General features: G+C 54.5%; 3 protein-coding genes across 3 annotated transcripts; all 3 read left to right on the forward strand.

Annotated features, from left to right (window-relative positions):
- Nucleotides 1-8,507: 8,507 nt before the first annotated feature.
- On the forward strand, nt 8,508-10,135 carry CXCL13 (C-X-C motif chemokine ligand 13). Its single transcript, XM_032686711.1, has 4 exons — nt 8,508-8,574; nt 8,891-9,020; nt 9,555-9,638; nt 10,123-10,135. Exons 1-4 carry the CDS (start codon nt 8,508-8,510, stop codon nt 10,133-10,135), a joined length of 294 nt encoding a protein of 97 aa, XP_032542602.1.
- Nucleotides 10,136-11,165: 1,030 nt separating this feature from the next.
- Nucleotides 11,166-12,521, forward strand: LOC116785691 (platelet basic protein-like). The gene is made up of 4 exons (XM_032685660.1): nt 11,166-11,531; nt 11,728-11,857; nt 12,028-12,111; nt 12,221-12,521. The coding sequence occupies exons 1-4, from the start codon at nt 11,186-11,188 to the stop codon at nt 12,243-12,245; spliced, it is 585 nt and encodes a 194-aa protein (XP_032541551.1). The 5' UTR covers nt 11,166-11,185; the 3' UTR covers nt 12,246-12,521.
- A 288-nt stretch (nt 12,522-12,809) lies between these two features.
- LOC116786264 (permeability factor 2-like) lies at nt 12,810-14,457 on the forward strand. Its single transcript, XM_032686712.1, has 4 exons — nt 12,810-12,873; nt 13,476-13,611; nt 13,884-13,967; nt 14,070-14,457. The coding sequence occupies exons 1-4, from the start codon at nt 12,810-12,812 to the stop codon at nt 14,197-14,199; spliced, it is 414 nt and encodes a 137-aa protein (XP_032542603.1). The 3' UTR covers nt 14,200-14,457.
- Nucleotides 14,458-15,417: the final 960 nt, after the last annotated feature.

Here is a 15,417-nt window from a genome sequence, read left to right on the forward strand (position 1 = left end):
GCACAAATTTAATGGTTAAGCTAATTTCTGACTTGGGGGATTGGCACGTGCTAAAAAGCTTTGCTGCAAAATGGGGAGAGAGCAGCAGGACACGAATGACAGGGAACTCCTGTGCCTGTGCAAGCAGCAGTGATTTGGTGATTTTACTAAGACATGGCAGAAGCCTTTAGGAAAGGACTCAGAGGGTAAAATGTCATTAATTTTTCTTTTTCCCAACTCCCCCTGCTGCCCATCACGAGGCAGCTGAGGAAGGCACCCAAACAAGCTGCCCCCTCACTCAGCCTTCCCAGGTGGGAATGCTTTACAGGGAATTGGGTATTTCCTAGCTGAGCCCAGGTGTAGAGACTCCCTTGCAGCTTCCTGCTCATGGTAGGAGACCCAGTGCCACGTCTCTCAGCAGACTGTGAAGCACAGTTTGGCTGCAGAGGTGACAGGGCTCTCCCTTCGTGGCTCCTCCAGCAGTCAGACTCCCATATGTAAGTACACACAGCTTTTCCAGTTGTTTTACTAGTAGTTTATGCTGGTGGCTCCTATTGAACTGGAACAGGAACTTGTTTGCTCACAGGAATATGCCTTGTCCTCACCTTCTTTCAGATGCAAGTAGAAGTCTCTGCACAGTGGGGAGCCTTTCTCTTTATTTAGGTGTTGCCATAATACCTGGTGTCAGTACAACTTGTCTTGGAAGCAGCTGAGTTGAAATTTACTCTTTTTGTTAGAGAGTTCTGTGCCAACACAGCACTTTTCTAAGTGGTTGAAAAGATGGTCTTAAGGGAAGAGCCTGTTTTCTCTAATGGAGTTGAAATGGGGAGAGCAGCTGTTACCCTGTTGTGAACCTGCAGCAACAGCCTTTTGGGTTGCTTGTGCCTTGTTTCTTCTGGGTTGTTCTTTTTGGGGAGACGGGTATGATTTTGCTTGTTTGTGCTTTCTGGAGAGAGGAGTATGATTTTGTTTACCTGACCAGTCTTGTCATGCTGGAAGTAGAGGAATAAGGTGAGAATGAGTGCAGGAAGGAGCAGAGTCAGGACTCTCCTTTTTCCACACAAAGCTTTCCCACCGTGTCTCTCAACCAGCCTGTCTTCCTCAGTGAAAACACTGTCTACAGAATACAGGTTTGGGGTTAGGACAGTGGTTTTACTCCTATTTTAAGTACTTGTAACTTGAAGTTGGTGGCCCCCCCCCCCATCCCTGGGAGTGTCCAAGGCCAGCTTGGGCGGGGCTTGGAGCAACCTGGTCTGTTGGAAGGTGTCCCTACCCATGGCAGGGGGTGGCACTGGATGAGCTTTAAGGTCCCTTGCCAACCCAAACCATTCTGTGATTCAATGTGCAAATGGCTGCTGTGGGGCTTCTGTTGTGACCCTGAAATGCAGGAACTTACCGTGTGTGGTTACGTGCACCTCCAAAGAAGGTTTTTTCCGTAGGTGTGGTAGAAATGTGGGCTCCCTGCCCGCGGGTTAGTCTGGGGTTAGGCAGGACGGTGACTAACCTCAGGAGAGGCTGGGGAGGGAGGGAGGGAGGGTGTGAGTGTGCTGCTGTTTATGCAAACGATCTGATAGCTCGAGCAATTCAGAAAATAGCTCAGGAACTGAGGAAATATCAGCTGGGCAGGGCAAATAGCTGCGGCATTACCTGTGAGGAGGCGGGAGGTGACACAGAGGTGTGACTGGACTTGGGACACCTCACCTTGGAGCTGTGTGAGAGATGGGATAGGGACTGTGTGACCTCCTGCACATCATCAGATATCCTGAGGCATCAGAGGCAGGATGCAGCAGCTTTCCTCTCCTTGCCTGAAGCAGGGCAGGCACAATCCTGGGGCCGATACAGTCGGAGTAGCAAAAATACTTAGATGGCATTTAGCACTGTGACCTTTAAACACTTCCACAGGCTGATTCAACAGCACAGAAAACACTGTGGGTGAGGCAGGGCTCGATGAAAATGTGCTGTGAATCACGTTCTTGTGTTGCTGTCGGTCTCTCAGTCCCATGCATGCGAGTTTGGGGCAGATAAACATCGTTTCCTTTAGCATGACAAAGCAAACTGGGGAGGGTCCCTTGCAGTTGCCTCCCAACCCTGGGTGAGTGTCGAAGCAGCGGGGTGGACTTAAAGCATTAGTTTGTGTTGGCTGATACTTCCCAAGTATTAAAAATCCCAGTTTCTGAAGATGTTTGGCATGGAAATGCATTTTATCCACACTCCCTGCAAAGCTGGGGAGCAGCTCTCCGGGGAGCAGCTGAATGCCCTCCAGTCCCATGGGGTGACTTTCCCAGTATCACTCCCCTCCAGCTGGAATGATAACCAGCTGTACCAGACAGGAAAAGCCAGGCTCAGACATAACCAGCCTGTCTGACAGTTATATCAGTCCCCAGGGCTGGATGCTTCCTGGGGAACAGTTTGCCCAAACCCTGGGGAAAATGCTGCCCCATTCCACAGTCTTTCCCTCCTCCACCTTTCCTCTCTGGAATTGTGACACTGCAGGCTGTCCCCGAGTTGCCTTTCAGCAAATAAGCATCCAACAGTGTCCTGGGGGAAGCATCTCTATGGGATGCAAAACTCCCTTACAAGCAGAAACCCAGGAGAAATTAGGGAAGATGTTTGCCTTGAGCTCCCTTAAACTTGGATCCCACCATGGCTCCTCTTTGGGATTCAAGAAAGAAATCCCAAATGTGTGCTCTCCCAGGAACACTGTGAGATCACAGGAGTGATGGAGGCAGGCAGTCTGCTCCCCAGTTCTCCCCCTGCTCCCAGTGGGAAGCCCCAGCCGTTTTGTTTCCCGACTGGCATGCTGGCTTCCCGTGACACTAACAGCTTCCAGCTGCTTCCAGGTGTGCAGCTTGAACAGTAAGGCTCCTGTCTCAGCTTAAGATTACTTAACCTCCCAGCTTTCTAGCCGGGAATAGAGCCAGGGAACACATGCTAAAAAGGCATTGCATCTTCATGCCTCTGGCAATCTCTGGAGTTGGAAAAACGGGCGTGGTGCTGGCTTCATCCAGTTCCCCAGCCACGCAGGAGAAAGAAGGCATCTCCCTCTCCTCCTCCTCCTCCTTTTTCAGGGTGATCTGTGCAGCATCTTCCTCCCTCCTCCCTCAGACAAAGGTCCCTTTACCTTGCTGCAGGGTCTGCAGGGTCTAACCTGCATTTCTAGATTTCCAGGATGCCTCTGTGCCTCTCCCCACCCAAAAACCTCCCCTGAACTCTGCTTTGCTGCAGAACATCAAGACGAGCCAGTTCTGCTACTGCTCTTGCCTGGGAATTGAGCAAAGAGCACCAACCTGTGCGTTTTGGGAGAGGAGGAAGCCCTACTTTCATCTCATCTCCTGCCTTCCCTTCCCTTTCCTTCCCCAGGTCTGAGTTTCCCCTGTTCATTCCCACCCCAACACCCAGCCACTTGGTCCTTCTTGGCTGCATCCCGTCTCCACGGCCGTTCCTTGGGCACCCCACTCTGGTGCAAAGCCGTGAGCAGAAATGACGGGCTGGGGGAAAAACTCGCAGCTGGTGGTTCAGAAATACTTCTGGAAGCCGCCTTTTCAGCGAACCACCCCCCAGACACACACACCTTTGTGATGAGAGCAGGCACGTGTAACACCTGCAAGGATTTAACTTTTTTTTTCTGTGCACTCACTCACCGCGGATTGTGATCCTTTACCGATCAACTGGACGCTTGGGCAGATCCCGGGCCGTCTGGAAGTCTCCTTTCCCGCCCCGTTTTCCCTTGCTCGGCTGCCATCAGCAACGCTGGTGTCTGCTGCTCTCTAGTGGTCTCCGCTCCGAGCTGCACTCGCTGGGTCAACCTTCTTGTTGCTCACCCCTGAAAAATGAGTCTGTTAGGTAAAAAAGGCTTTCCCCCCCCCCTTTTCCATTTCAGTGGATTAGCAGCGGCGGGGAGCTTCGGGTTTGGGATGGAAAACTTTTTTCTCGCACGACAAAACCTCAAGCCAGGAGATGCTCTAGTGAGTGTCTGTGAGGGGCTGGCAGGGTGGGGGTATGGAAGGGAGGGGAGATGCCCGAAACGCTGCAGGGCCATTCTGGATCCAGCCCCCGGCTGTGCCCTGCGGCAGATTTGACTCTAATTTAGGCCTTATTAGTTTCCAGGGCGTGCATCGTGAGCGACAAGCGAGATAAAAGCTGAGGAAAGATCAAAGCAGATTTCATGGGTTTTATGGCTTTGTGCTTCTTGGTTTCACTTTCACGTGTCTCCCGAAGCCTTTCTTCTCTCCCTGAGTGCTGCCCTTTCATCTCCCTCCCCACTTCCACCCGGCAGGCCAGAGCTTGCCGACCTTCCATCATGAAGCAGGACTTGTGTGCTTGACCTGCCTTCCTTTCATACCCTCCAAACGTGAACTGGGTTATTTCAGCCCAAGACAGCTCCTTTCAGTATCAATTCCCGCTGAGACTTCTGTCCTTAGCAGAAGCTGGGCTCAGGTTTCTCTGTCTCCTTCGAGAGCATCTCTGGGCACAAGGCTCTGGTGTCCAAAGTGCTGATTCAAGGGGTACTGAGTTCAAGAGGAAAGCTTGAGAAGGGGCTTTCCAAGGGGTGGGAGGGCTGCTCATTTCCCCAGAAGACATTAGTATTGCAGCTTCCTTCTCAGTGCAGACCTGGATTTCCCCTCCTTACCATGTGCACTTCTACTCGCTGCTGGAGAACAGTCGCTCTTGGCTTGGGGCTTTTCTAAGTACAGCTACTCCTGTGGTGGCTTGTGGGTGAAACGTGGGGAAAGCATCTTCCCCGAGGGAAGAACAAGTGGGGAGGCACCTGGCAAAAAGAGGATAAGGGAAGGCCTCAAAGCATTAAGTGGACATGAGCGAAAAAAATGGCTCTGGGTTATTCTGCAAGCCAAGTAATGTGGAGACAGCTTAATTATGGGCTCAACTGAAGTGGAAGCCACTAATAACTGGAAAAACAGAAAATGTTTAACCAAACTTTTAGCTGCATTTATCAAGATGTCAGACTCCAAGGAGAAGGGGAGGAGACTCTGCCATAGCACTCCTGGGAGATTGGTGCTGGGACTTTTGGGAAATGTTTGGGAAGGTTGGGAAGGACTTTTGGGAAGGTTGCCCAAACAGGACATAACTTGGCTCCAGAAATCAGAACATGCCTTCAGGAGGCTGCTCCCTCTGGAGCGTGGAGGGGAGATGAACCTGCAGACCATCCCTGTTGTATTTGTGGCACTTTGGGTATCTCTTTGGTCCTTGTCATGCACCGAGAGGTCTGACTGTGAAAGCTCACGTGACTCCTTCCATATCCTGGTAGTCTCAGGGTCTAAATCCTTTTTCCAGTCGTGGGCTTGCTGCATCCTCTTGGTATTCCAGGGAAAGGTGCTGCTGGGGGTTGTTGGCGGTGGCAACTTCCCATCTTGTGAAGCAAGATCTAGCTGGAGGACTTTGCAGGAGCGTGTTAAGCCATTGTGAGTAGACCTGGATGGCTTCTTGACTACCCTGAGAAGGAAGTGCCAAAAGCCGGAGCCCTTCCTCCCGGCTGCCGGAGACGCTGAGAACTGCAGGCTGAAGTGGCTCTGACTGTGCAGAGAGAGCAGCAAGGCCCTGTCAACAGGCACCGCTGGCTCACAGTGTCCACTGGCTCCCTCCTGTCGCAGCCAGACTCAGTGTCCCTCATCATCCCGTTGCTCCCATGGCGAGGGGTTGAGCCGTCGCCGTCACCGCGATGCAAATCTCCAACGGCGCCCGGGCGCTCCGCGGCACCTGCGGCGTCTAGACCGGTTCCTGTGCCCACATGTAAATGTGTGGGAAGGGAACCAGGGCCCATGAGGCCTCGGTGGCACTTTCTGGGAAAGCCCTCGGGTCTCCCTCCAGCCTTGCCTCATCCATGCCGGGCGGCGCAGTGCTTTCGGCTCTCCCGGTGTGACCTGGAGGGATAACACCGCTCCTCGGCTCGGCGTTTCGGATTGACTCGGGTCAGAAACAGAGTGAGAGCTCGGCAGGGCTGTGGGGCGCCGGGGTGCTCCCCACGGTGCTTTTCTACTGCAATTTGGCACAGCAGTCCGGGGCTTTTCTCCTGGGCTCGCTCGGTGCCGTTTGCATCTCTGGGGTGGGTGGCCGGGATGTCCCAAAAACTGCCCCTGCTCCGGGGCTCGTGCTGACGTGCTGCTCAACACCTACTGTGGCTGTCCCTGCCGTGGAAAGCTGCTCCACAGAGCTCCTTTGGCTCAGGATTGACTGGGGAGGCAGGAATGTCACACTGACAGCTCTCCAAATTATCCTTAGTTCCTCTGGTTCCTGCTCGGAGCCTTTCTCCTTCTGCCTTATCCCGTCTCGTTCAAAAGCTCCCTCGTACCGTATTCCCTGTGTTTGGCCCTCGAGCAGACCAAATGGTTTTAAAAATGCCCATAGCAGGTTTCTCACCTGCTTGCAGAGATGTCACTGCTCTGCTGTCACCAAAAATGAGCCCAAACTGAGATTTCTGTCCCCTTGCTGCATCACCAGCAAGTCTGTTCACCTTGGCTTGAAGACAGTAAATGACAGTAAGCTCTACGGGTCACTCAACCAACCTAATTACGGACTGATTTCGTTAGGTTTTGGCTAATTCTGGTGCTTTCACACTGAGGCTGAAATAGGTGTGGGTTTCAGGTTTCAGTAGGAGGCATCTTTGTCTCTGAAGCAGGTACAGGACCACAAACCGCAGCAGTGAAGATTCGCTGCGGTTGGGGTTTTTGGGGGGGAAATTTAAAACACAAAAACCCCGTAGTTGTTTGTTTTTTTTTTTTCTCCTGCAAGGAGCCCTGGGTGAGTTGTGGGGAAGGGAGGAGCGGGCTGAAAAATTTTGGCTGCGATTTAAGTGCTGGGGGAAGGATTCGGCAGGTGTAAGAAATTTGATAAAAATCTAATAAAAATAAGATAAAAACCGACTGAAATAAAAGTCTTGCTTGCAAAGGCGCAGCTGCTGCAGAAAATAGAGAAGCTGTGAGGATGTTTTGTATGTGTTTCAGTTGTTTCTGGCCTGGATGAGGCCACAGATCGATATGTGAGAGCCCCTCTTCCGAATTCCTGGTGTCTAGGAAGCGGTTAACTTAAATACAGCGGCAGGTCAGATCCTCACCCCGCTTCTCCCTTTTCAAAACTCCCACTGGTGTGCAGGAACACGGGGCACCACAGCGACTGTGGCTTTTCCTTCCTGGCAAAACCCCACAGTGCCCCTCAACTGCCCGTTAGTCACCCATCAGAACCAGTGGGCTGATTCAGAACCCCTGGAAGGGCAGCCAAGTCCTCCTTTCTCGCCGCCTCCACGTTGATTCCGCCTTTCCTACCTAGAAAGATTTGGAGAGGTCTTTTGTGCTTCCGTAGCAGTTTGTGTAGGTGACTGGTCATCTCTCCCGGTGAATCGCTGCCTTCCCCACTGTTTTTTTTTCCGAGAGAACCCTTCCACAACCCGGCAAAACCAGCCCTAGGTTGGGCTTCTAATAACTCTCTGCAAGGAAATTTAGATCTGAAAGGACTGAACAAAAACCAGTTTTAAGGCCATGTCCTTTTTCACTGCCGTGACAGCAAGGTGCTTGTTCCTTCTGTAGGACTTGGGGAATAGCCCATGGAAATTTTCCCTGGCCTCTCCATGAGCCTGGTGTACAGGGAGTTAAACTCAGTCATCTCTCTTTGACCTTGATCTCTTGAACAAGGTCTTCACAAGACTTTTGGACTTAGAGGAAAAACCAGGTTTTCAGAGAGAGATGAGTAGCTTGAGTGGAAGACTCTTCTTTTTTTTTTTTTTTTAATGTACCATTTTGTTACTATATAAAATGCTGATGCAATTTGAAAGCTCCAAATTACAACATTATCACACGAACCACATCGCTTTTCTTGTGCCCTCTTCCTTCCTCCTCGCCTGTCCCCCTTCCCCTTTGGCTTCCTGGCTGGTGACTTTGCAGACTTTATTCAGGGCGGCCCCTGTCCCATTGACATCCACGGACATGGGAGGCTGCTGCGGCCACCCTGGGTGTGTTACTAGTCCAGCCGAGCACGAGACCTGAAGGGTCTGAGTAGAAACAGAGCAGAGATCTTGATTATTTTTCCACGGCGAGGCGTTTTTGCTGATGAAAGAGGCAGCAAAAATAGCGTGGGGGAAATACAGCCCTGAGAAAGAAATATGTAAATGTCTGAGTGCATTAAACCCCCTCTGCTCAGCCGGGGCTGGCACTCTGGTTTTATTCTGGGCTTTTTTTGTGTGGTTGAGGGGTAAATGCTCAAGGGAGTGAAGGGCGATATGAGCACAGACCCAACAGAAACAGGGTGTGGGGAATCCAAATCTGCGCCTCGTCCCAGTGGCAGGTCTCGATCAATAATATTGTCAATTCAGCCCCCGAGGCGGCTGTGGGAGCAGCCGAGAAATGATGTCACCCCTCTCCATGCTCTGCTGGCTGACTGTTGACTGCTCAAGTGTGAACCTTGTGCCTGAGTCGGCGTGTGACCCTCCCGAATAAATAGGGGTGTTTGTGCGCCCGGCTCCTCAGAGCGTCCCCGGGGCCGATCCTGCCGCCAGGATGCGAGTGCTGGCTGGGACAGGGATGGGAGTCCCCGTGCTCCCCTGGCTGCTGCTGCTGCTGCTGGTGATGTCCCACTCAGCCCACACAGGTGAGCTCCGGGTGGCTTTGCTGTCGGCTCCCTGCTGTGGGTGGGCATCACCCGCATCCAGGGACTGGAGGAGACTGGGATCTTCCTGCCTGTTTAGCTGAGGGAGAAAGTGTGACTGTCCTTTGCCAGGGTCTGGTTCAGCTTTCAGGAGGTGTGTGGGAGCAGGGAAATGAGGCAGAGGCACGGCTTCTCACTGTGGTCCCTGCAGTGCTGTCGGTGAAAACATGGAAAGGGAAAATTCCTTTGGCTCTCGGAGCTGCTGCATCTCTAACAGCGTGGTTTGTGTCTGTAAGTTGCCCCCTTCTCTCTCTCCCAGCCATCCTGGAGGTGAACGGGAACCTGAGCTGTAGGTGTGCCAAGACAACCTCGGACTATATCAGTCCCAAGAAATATGAGAGCATTGAGATAAGGCCCGTGGGCAGCACCTGCAGGCGCACGGAGATCATGTAAGTGCTGTGCTTCTGCCGCCATCCTGCTTCCACGCTGCCTTGCTGGAAACCTTTCCAAAACTGCTGCTGGCTTGCTCCCTGAGAAATATGAGGTGTGGAAATGCACCCCAGGACACCTGCTACAGGACCCAAAGGAATGTCTCCAGCCAGGGAAAGTGTGATTTCCTCATGCTGGTGCTTAGCAGGGAGCGTGCTGGAGAAGGGGTTGTTTGCAGCTTGGAGGGAGCACATCTTTAAAATGCTGGGCCGTAACTAATTTTCCCAGAATTCTTTAACTGCTCAGCACTGATACATTTGTAAATCTCCAGAAAAAAAACCTGTGTTTGAACCATGCTCTGGTCTTCAAGTCTCTGCTCCGCATGGGAACGTGTTGCATTTTCCTTGTTCCTGGCCATCCCATGGCTTCCTCTGTCTCTGGCTGCTTTCTCTGGCACTGTGAGCAAAAGCTGACTCTTGCCTGTCATCTCTGGCTGCTTGAATCCCTGCCTTTGGAGGGGACAGGAATGCTCAGGAGCTCTCCTTGCGTTTCAGAATTAAATTAAGAGCTGCAGGGAAGGTGTGTGTGAATCCCGAAGCCCCTTGGGTAAAGAAGCTGCTGAAGCGTATCGCTAGCACGTGAGTTGGTCTGGTGGAAACCCCTTTGGCTCAGGTGGCCTTGGACAGCGTTCCAGCACATCTGCACTCCTGAGAAGTGCTTGTGGATCTGGGGGTCTCTCGGGGGGCTGCTGGTGGCCAAGGGACCCCGCTCCCAAGGCAGTGAGGGGCAACTCTTTGCTGTGCAAGTTCCACACGATCCAGGGTCATGCTCTCCCTGGCTTATATGCACAGTGCTGCGTCTCCAAAAACATTTTAGAGGAAAAGAAAAGGGGGGGAGCAATGGCAGGAGCAGAGTTGGCCCGTTGCAGGTGCAGCAGTGCATCGGTGCTGGGCTGGGAAACCACCCCACTCCATGCCCGTGCCGGGTTTGTGGCTGTCCCAGCGAGTGATTCCCGCCCCGGGGAAATGGCAGTGACTTCCTTTGCTTGGGGCAGGAGCTTCCTCCCCCCAGGACCCGCTTTTCTCGGCATTCACACATTTCTCCTCCTTCTGCTTTTCGCAGGAAGAAAAAATAAGTTTCCTGCTAAGGAAGTTGATGCCCAGAGCCCCGAGATGGGCTGGTGGACGATGCCCGGGTGTGCAGACCTGGCTGCTCCTCACTTTGCCCTCGCTTCCCCCCCTCCTGAAAGACTGGCAGTGCCTGTAGGGAGGGTGGCTCACTGCTGGCCCCAACCCCACGGTGGGTTTGTGGGGGTGTTTCCCCCTGCATTTGGTCCCTGGATCGGTGTTAATCTGAATCCTTCATTTATTTACTAGCCCGTGGACTGCGAAGCCGTTCTCTGTGAGGGGCTGCTCCTGCTTGTTTAGGAATGACTTTGTGACTCTTTCTGTGCAAAGTGCTCAGCGACAGAGTGTGTGTCTGGGGTTTGTGTGGCACAGCGTGGCGTGTCCTGTCCCGAGAGCTCAAGTCCAATAAAATTCAGGATTTTTCCTGCTGTTGTATTTCCCTGGATCTCCTAGCTTTGAAGTAATACAGAACATAGAATCATAGGATGGTTTGGGTTGGAAGGCACCTTAAAGCTTGTCTCGTTCCATCCCCCTGCCATGGGCAGGGACACCTTCCACTAGCCCAGGTTGCTCCAAGCCCCATCCAACCTGGCCTTGGACACTTCCAGGGATGGAGCAGCCACAGCTTCTCTGGGCAACCTGTGCCAGGGCCTCCCCACCCTCACAAGGAAGACCTTCTTCCCAAAATCCCATCTAACCCTGCCCTCTGTCAGTGTAAAGCTATTCCCCCTTGTTGAGGGTCCTTCCCATCCTAACCTGTTGTTTCCCTGAGTCCTGATTGGAGGCCACGATGTTCCTGGTAGGGAGCTGGATCCAGCCAACGCATCCCACATCCAGGTGCTGGTGTTTGTGATGGGGCTGGGGTTTGCAGGCAGCTGTAAGCCTTTAAAAATCAATCCAGGCTGAAAGGGAATGGGTGTGAGGTCACGTGGCAGAGTTCTGGGGGAAAAGACCAAAAGCAAATGTCACCAGAGCTCTGCTGGTCTGTGTAGGGACAACATGGCTGTGGGAAAAAATAGTAATATCAGATCGTGCAGGACAGAGAAACCTCTGGGCTCATGGGGCTGTGTGGGCTAAGAACAAACTTGGGGGAAACAACTGATCTCTTCACAAGACCCAGCATTCTAGGAAGGGGAAAACGGAGCCAGTTTCGGGAAGCCTGGGCCCCTGCCAAGCCCCGAGCCACGTTTGACCGGCAGCGCTGCAAGCTCAGCGAGCTCCGTCAGCACAGAGCGGGACGGGAGAAAACCACCCCGACCCCGGGGCCGCCCGTGCCGCCTCACTTCTCCTATTTTCCGGCTCAAATAGGGGGATGCTGCCGGTGCCGGGGTGGGGCCGGCATGGCTGCGTGGGCGGCCTTGCTGCTGGGGGTGCTGCTGGTGACCCACCGCCCCGGGGACGCAGGTGAGGTTCCCCTCAGGTGGGCTTGGGGCGGGGGGGGGATGAGGCTTTCGGGGGTGTTATCCTGCCGTGCCGCCTCCAGGGTTTAAAGCGGGTGATCCCGGTGAGATGTGGGGGCACACGCATTGCACAGGAAGGGTTTTGGGGATGGCAGTGGGGTTTGAGGTGACGGGTGAGCCGCAGACGCGTGCCCCTCCAGCTCTCCTGGAAGCCAATGGCAACCTGAGCTGCCGCTGCCGCAAAACCACCAGAGCCTTCATCCCCCCGGCGAAATACGACAGCATCGAGGTGCGGCCCGTGGGGAGCAGCTGCCGGCGCCTCGAGGTGGTGTAAGTGTGTGCCGGGGGTTATGAGCCTCCCACTCCCCCCATATTCCCTGAATTACTTCAGTGTCATGCTCATTTTTATGAGAAGGGGGACGGGGGGGTGTTCGGCGGCTCAAAACCCCTCCACTGCAGGAGGGGGAAGTGACGGTGCTGAAAGCCTGTGTGTTTTCTAGGATTAAGCTAAAATCCCTGGAGAAGGTCTGCGTGGATCCCGATACCCTTTGGGTGAAGAAACTCTTGCAGGACCTCCCTCACCTGTAAGACCACCCCTCCGCTCCCCCTGAGCACACAGGGCTCCTGGCAGGACCACGGGCATCCCGTGGGGACCTGTCTTCACACGTTCCTCCCCTCTTCTGCTTTTGGCAGGAGGAAGAAAGAGCGTCCCCGCTGAGGAAGCTGCCACCGGAGGGACGGCCAGATGTGCTGGGCCCAGAACTGCCCCCCCTTCCCATCCTGCTGCCACTTTACCCCAGTCTCGGGGGGAGTGTCCTCCCGCCTGATCCCCTGAGGCCCTTTTCCCTTGGCATTTTATTCCTTTAAACCCTTGACCATGCCAGTCTCTGCCTCCCTCCCCTCCCACCCCACGGCCATGCGCTGGGTGTCCTTTTTGAGCACAACCCAACAGGCCCAATAAAGGTGTGGCAGCCCGAGGTTACCGTCCCTTGCATCCCTTCCTGTGGCATTCTGGGGGCTCGGGGTGCTCAGGGGGCAGCAGGGGCACGGGGGCACCAGCCTTTCCCCGAAAACATGGGGCGAGCAGGAGGTTTTAGGAGGCGGCCGTGGCGGTTTCCGCCTTTTTCGTGGGCCACGTGCGATGGGGGGGAAGCGAAGGCAGGGAAGTTGAAGCGTGGGGGCATCTCCTTTTTCCTCCCTCTCAGGCCCTTCCCAGCCTGTGAAATCCCCTCAGGGCTGGCTATAAGGCAGCCCCTGCATTGGCTCTGGGTGGGCAGCAAGGATGAGGCTGCTCCTGGCAGCGCTGGCCCTGCTCCTGCTCCTGAGCAACTTGGTGCCTGGGGGCAGTGAGTGGCTTTGGGGTGTCTGTGTCCCTCTCCAAATAGCTGGATAGTGGCACTGGGTGTCCCAGATGGGGCTGAGCGTGGGCTCTGCTAAGCTTTCAAATTTGTTTCCTGCCTGTCTTTGAGCTTATCTTTCAAATTTGTTTCCTGCCTGTCTTTGAGCTTATCTTTCAAATTTGTTTCCTGCCTGTCTTTGAGCTTATCTTTCAAATTTGTCTCTCGCCTGCCTTTGAGCTTGAGTTTATATTTTAAATCCTTTGGCTAAGCTGGAGGGGGATGCCTGGGACTGGGGGATTTGTTTCATGGGTTTAAGTTGCTTCTCTTCCAGACCCCTGTGAAACATGAGTGCTTGGTGGGTGGGCAGTGGGTTTAATTCATAAAATATTGGTTAAGTTTTCAAAACCTCCTGCTAAACCCCCTCCACGTACAGGAAAAGAGGCTGTGCTGGGAGGGATTAGCCTTGCTGCAAACCCCATTAACACCAGCCCGTCCCTGCAAGTGGCCCCATGACTGTCTGGGATGGGATAGTGGGGAGTGGGATGTCCCCCTCCATCCGCCTCCCCTTCGGGGGGCTGAGAGCTGGTGTGGGCTGCTCTGGGGCGCAGGTCTGTCGCTGGAGAGCCTGCTGACCAACATGAGGTGCAAGTGCATCAAATCGACTGCCCAGGTTATCAACTTGGGACTGATCCTCACCATCGACGTCGCGCCGCCTGGTCTGCACTGCCGGAGGAAGGAGATCATGTAAGTGGAAAGTCTGGGAAGCAATTCCTGCAACTTGTGTCCTCTCTGAAGCTCCCAAGTGTCGGGGTGACTCTTGCAAGGCGCAGGGCCGCCGTTGCCTGTTTTAAAGGGGGTTTCCCCCCGTGTGGCTCCTTTGGGTCACAGCCCAAAAATCCCATCTCCCTGCTGTCCGGGGTGCCCCCATATCCGTGCTGGGGAGTTTCCTCTGTCGGCTGGAAAAGCTTTGGGGAAGGGGCGTGCGAGGGGGCTGAGGGCTTCTTGTGGCCTTGCAGCCTCACCCTGAAGAAAAACAAGAGGGTGTGCGTGGCCCCCGAGGCGCCCTGGATCCAGCTGCTCGTCCACAGGCTGACGCAGAGGTACGCGGGACAAAGCGGCAATCTCCAACGCGCCCGGCGGGGCGATGCCTCCCTCCTCACCCCTTCCTTCTTTCCGTTTCTTCCCTCCCACCAAACACGCAGGAATGCCGCCAGGAGGGCAGCGGCGGCGCGGCCGCGGCGGGAGGCGCAGCAGCGGCCGTGCCCTTCCCCTCACGGCTCCCGCGCTCCGTCCCCGCCGCCGTCCCGGTCCACGCCAGCCCCGGGGCGCTGAATTCCCGCTGGGACGGCAGCGACACGACCGCTCCGCGCTGAGACACGCCGGGTGTCGCGGCACAACGCTGGCGCTTGCCCTGCTCCCGGGGTTTTGGCAGGGGCCGGGAGCCTTTCCCTGCCGCCCGACAAAAAAAAGGCTTCCCACACCCCCCCCCCCTCAGGCAGCCGGCGTCTCCCTCCGCGTGGCGTGTGCCGCGATATTCCCGCAGGCTACCGCAGCCCATCGAGGGCACCGTCAATAAATGATGAATGTGCTTCCCCCCCCCCTCAGCTGTGGCGGCTCTTTCTGCCCGGATTCGTGGGAAAATTGGGATTTTTGGGGTGGGCGGTTCCGGGTTTTGACAACCTCCCTTTCCCCAGCTGCCCGGAGGTTATGGAAAGGCTGGGCTGCTTAGCTCTGGCAGCACTGGGATTCTCCCCAGGCCAGGTCTGTGAGGGGAGCCTGGGTTTCTGCTGTTCCCACTCCATAGGAATTCATGGAATAAGCAACTTTCTCTGTTTTTTTTGCTCAGGTCTCAGTTGAAGGCTGTGGCTCTCGCATGTTTGGTGCTGAGGGCTGGTGTCAAACCCGGGGAGACCTATCCTTGTCCCTGTGTCAGGTGGGAAGAGCAGCCTCCGAGGGTCCCTCGGATAGGGACGGAGCTGGCAAGGCGCCACCACCTCCAGGTCAAGCAGCATTTCCCACCCCAGGGCACTCTCCATTTAAAGCAAAGCTGCTCTTTCCATAAAACAAGGCGAAAATCCCCCTAAAATCGTAGCGTAGGCATGTCCAGGGGTGGCACTGCAGCTTCCCCCCTTCCATGGGCACTTCCATCTCTTCAGGGACGGGACCTCACGGGTGCAAAGGCAGCACACAAGAAAGAAATCTGACTAAAAAAAAACCCCAAGCTCCCAAAATAATTGCTGTGGGATGGCCTCCAAAGAGGATAAACCCAAGCACTGGGATTACGCTCATCTTCCTCACTGTCACAGGGAGGGATTGCACCATACCTGGATCTAGAACTTTATAATCTTCTCCTAAAATTGTTTCTAATCTAAAGTGATGCTTGGCAGATAGGGTTAAGATGTAAGTGGTTCCCACCAGGTTCTCTTGGGGTTTGTGTCATCTTGGAACACTGAAGGGAAGAGAGAGGGAGGGAGGGTCTGTGACCAAACTTGTCTAATCTTATCCAAAAACTGCATGTACTTGGGGAAGACCCCCCAGAAGAACATCCCA

Source organism: Chiroxiphia lanceolata, chromosome 4, assembly GCF_009829145.1.
Source record: "Chiroxiphia lanceolata isolate bChiLan1 chromosome 4, bChiLan1.pri, whole genome shotgun sequence".
NCBI lineage: Eukaryota > Metazoa > Chordata > Aves > Passeriformes > Pipridae > Chiroxiphia > Chiroxiphia lanceolata.